Below are 4,013 nucleotides of genomic sequence, written 5' to 3'. Positions count from 1 at the left end.
CTATATATTCAGCCCTAGTCCTTCTCTTGATCTCCACTTCTGAGTTACCAGCTGCCTCAGACTGGACATCCTATTGCCATCTCAGACTTAAAATGATCAAAAGAATTCATTGTCTTTCTCTTCAAATCCTCTCCTTTCCACCATTTTCCTATTACTGTTCACACCACCATACTCCTCCAAGTAGCCCGGGCTTGCCACCTTAGTGTCATCATCCTTGACAACTCTCTCATACTTACCCAACACATCCAATTAGTTGCCAAAACTTAACATTTATAACATTTTTCATGCATATCTGCTGTCTTTCCACTCAGACACCAACCTGGGGCAGGCTCTTTTCATCGTATCTCTAGACTCCTGCAAAGTGCTTCAAATCTTTCTCCACTCCAATCCATTCTACTTTTCCTAAAGGACACGCCTCCTCAATAATTTCATTGGCTGTATTACTCCCAGAATCAAATATAAAATATTCTGACCCTAAGGCCCTTTTATCATTCCAGTCTCACAGCTGGTTATATTCCTAATACTTTATGATAAAGTAACATCTGCCACCCAGAGAGAGTCTGACCGCTTCTTGTATGAGACACATTTGTCCCAGAGCTTTACTTTTTCACTGCTTACCTCTCATGTTTGCAAAGGTCTCCTCTGTCATTTCTCCCTACATCTTCCCTAACTGCCTTCCAGACTCAGATCAGATCTTCATTTCCCAAGAAGTCTTCTCCCCACTGCTAGTTCCTTCTGTACATATTTTATATGTACGTAGATGTTCACATGTCGCTCTCTCATTAGAATATTGACTCTCTGAGGGTGAGGGCCTGTGCTTTTCTTTTTCTTTTTTATCCCTAGCAATTTGAAGAGTTCTGTTGTAAGTGCTTAACAAAAGCATATTGATCAACTTCTGATTACACCGGCCTTAGGAACCCTACCATGAGAAATATCCTTTACCCACACAAGTTAGCAACTTTTAACATTAGTTATCTGGGACACTGAGAGCTTAGATGACTTGTCCAGAGTCATACAGTCAATATGTCTTAGGGGCTGGATTTGAACTCAAGTTTTCCTAGCTCTGAGGCTTTCTTTGCACTACTCCACACACTCTCTTAGAAGTGAGTCATGGAGAGAGAACTAGGGCTGGGTGATCAGAGCTTCACCCTGGGCACTGAAAATTAAGGGGCATTCACCTTCAATAGTGAAGTAACAACTGAGTCTTTCCTGCTGTTTGTCCTGCGTACATGTTTTGAAACTTTCCCGGAGCACAGAAAAAGCTGGTTCTGGGTCTGGCAAATCCCCATGAAATGTTATCAGCACCATCAGGAAATGGCTCATGAGAGAACAGTTGGAGCCTGCGCCTGAACTTTCTGCTCCTATTGAGAAATGTAGCAGAACCCTGACTCAGAAAAGGAACATTTCACAAAGCGGGTCCCTGCTGCCAAAGAGACAAGTGAATACCCGGGGCAACCAAGATACATTTATTTCATGTCAGTCAAATGGTGAGATAATAGACTCTCTAAAACACTCTACATTCTTGTTCTTTTACAGAATACAAAAAGCAGTAGAGGTAATTGTAAGCAGATAGACATAGAGTAGTCAGGCACGTGAAAGGCCCAGCCATTGGATAATATTTTTGGGCTCTGAGCTGGGGCTTCCCAGGGAAGACAGCTGGCCTAGTGAAGACCCACTGGATGAATTCTTCGAGTTTGGTAGCACTGAGAAAAAATCCCCACTTGCTTCCGTGGACAAAGGTGAGTTTGAGCCACGTAATGAAACCTGGGCAAACATAGATATTTGAATTTGCTTTCTTTAAATCCCTCGCTGTCTTTTCTTGCAGATGATTTTCTTTCAAACTTTTTATCATCTGGGAGCCAGCTTTTTCCTCTTGGTGGGCTCTGGATTCTGACACGCCATGGACTTTCTCTAGTTCAGCTGTGGCCAGCGGTAAATTTTGTTGTGTGGTAGGTCCCACCAAATCATGAATCAGTTCCATCATTTCTCTGTTCTTGTCTCCATCAGGAATCTCCACACTGTGCAAGGTGGAGCACGCACTCTGAGCCTCAAGACCTGTGGCTATCTTCTTCAGAACAATGACATCCTCTTTTATTGAGAGGAGATCATGAGCCATTTTGGATTGCCTGTCTTCATTCATACTCACCCTGGTTTCTATCATTTCCATCTGCTTTTGGTAAGTGTCAATTTTTTCCTGGATTGTGGACATGGCAGTAACAATGTCAGTCAATTGGCTCAGAAGGATATCTTGTGAAGTTTTAATGTCTTGAAACATTACGGCTAAAGGTAAATTCATTTCCTCATCTCTGCTAAAGGCATCTGTGAAACGACCATCTGTAGCTTTAGATAGAGTTCTTACTGAAGTCCGGGGTTGTACCTTACAATTCTGAACGTCATTTTTACATTCATGCACGGAATAGGTATTTGTGGTCCACATGTGCCCAGCTGCAGTTTTTACCCTTTTGGCCAGAAGCCGATGCATTTTTTCATAGTTAAGTAAGTTGGATTTGGTTGAGGGGAAAGGGGGGATGTTGGGAAAAAGGAAGATACTAAATCAAAAACACGGGGGAAAGCAATGCTGGGACAAAGCAGACTTTTCCCTTACTATTTGTTGGATGGCTTCCATTTATGACAGCTACAAGGCCCTAGCATGAAGAATACCAGAAGTAATGTTGAAGGATTCTAAGTTGCTCTCTTCTCTTCAGACAATCCAACTACAACTCTTTGGAACATAAACAGACTTCCCAGACTCATCTGTGGGTTGTCAGGCCACCAGACTCTGATGTCACAATGGCTATTGCCATGGAAGTAATTCAATTTTAAAGCATTATTTCATACTTTTCCTAGATATCTTAATTGCATTTTACATTTCTCTAAATGATCATCTTCTGAAAAGCTATCCTTAGAAAAATGGAACAGTTTGGCCCATTTAGCATATTTGAAGTTTGTTGTTGGGTCATTTCAGTCATGTCCAATTTTTGTGATCCTATTTGGGATTTTCTTGGCAAAGATGCTGAAATGGTTTGCTATTTCTTTCTCCAGTTCATTTTATAGATGAGGAAACTGAGGCAAATAGAGGTAAGTTATTTGTCCAGAGTCATACAACTAGTAAGTATCTGAGGTTAAATTTGAAATCAGGCCTTCCTGTTTCCAGGCTTGGAAGTTCTATCCACTGCGCCACTTAATGGTCTCTGTTTGGTCTTAGATGTTAATTTTATTCCTTGGTCATTGAACTTATTTCTAGTAAGGATGTCTTTGAATATTGTGATAAAATGATGAAGTAGAGTATAAATCTATTTATCTAGGGACCTAAAGTTTATTCCTTAAATTTATCTTCCTCTGTTCATCCTATTCATGATTAATTATCTGCTAATTTTAATATTTCAAGGATTGTGATTTTTGTCAGCATAGATGTCCCCTATACCCATACATTTAACAATAACTTAGAAAATAGCCTAAAGCATTGATAACTTATTAAAAGTTAATGTTTGATGTGGTCCAAGAAATCATTAATTGATGACCAACTCTCTGCTAATGAGCACCTCTGAACTTAACTAATTCTGTCCTGTTTCTTGCTGAAATTGTACTCAAAGTGTTTCCAGTTTAGAAGGACCTATCAGAGGCTGTGATCTGCTAGATCTCACCTTAGGATCAGGAATCAGAATAGGTGCAAAATAAAAACCCAAACCTTGACATGATTTTTCTCTATATTAATACAAGCAATTGCCCAGAATAGTGTGCTGATAGTTCCATGGTACTTTGCTGTGGTCAGATGTAACTAGAGTATTATATTCAATTCTGCATTTTAAAAAAGATGTTGACAACACAGATTTCCAATCCAGGACAAACAGGATGATGAAATGATTAAAGACTATGTAAGGGCATTTTGGGGGAACAATGGATATTAATCCAGGAAAGGATGACTGGAAGGAGGAAGTGATAGATCTTTTCAAATACTTGAAAGGTTGTCATGGGAAATATGGGTTTTTATTTATTTTGCATGTCCCCAGAGG

General features: G+C 40.0%; 1 protein-coding gene across 1 annotated transcript; it reads right to left on the bottom strand.

The window, feature by feature from the left end:
- Positions 1 to 1,445: 1,445 nt before the first annotated feature.
- On the bottom strand, positions 1,446 to 2,791 carry CCDC54 (coiled-coil domain containing 54). Its single transcript, XM_074301096.1, has one exon. The coding sequence runs from the start codon at positions 2,480 to 2,482 to the stop codon at positions 1,505 to 1,507; it is 978 nt and encodes a 325-aa protein (XP_074157197.1). The 5' UTR covers positions 2,483 to 2,791; the 3' UTR covers positions 1,446 to 1,504.
- Positions 2,792 to 4,013: the final 1,222 nt, after the last annotated feature.

Source organism: Sminthopsis crassicaudata, chromosome 3 (assembly GCF_048593235.1).
Source record: "Sminthopsis crassicaudata isolate SCR6 chromosome 3, ASM4859323v1, whole genome shotgun sequence".
NCBI classification, from domain to species: domain Eukaryota; kingdom Metazoa; phylum Chordata; class Mammalia; order Dasyuromorphia; family Dasyuridae; genus Sminthopsis; species Sminthopsis crassicaudata.
The sequence above is the reverse complement of the archived record's forward strand: the minus strand, read 5'-3'. Positions and strand labels throughout refer to the sequence as shown.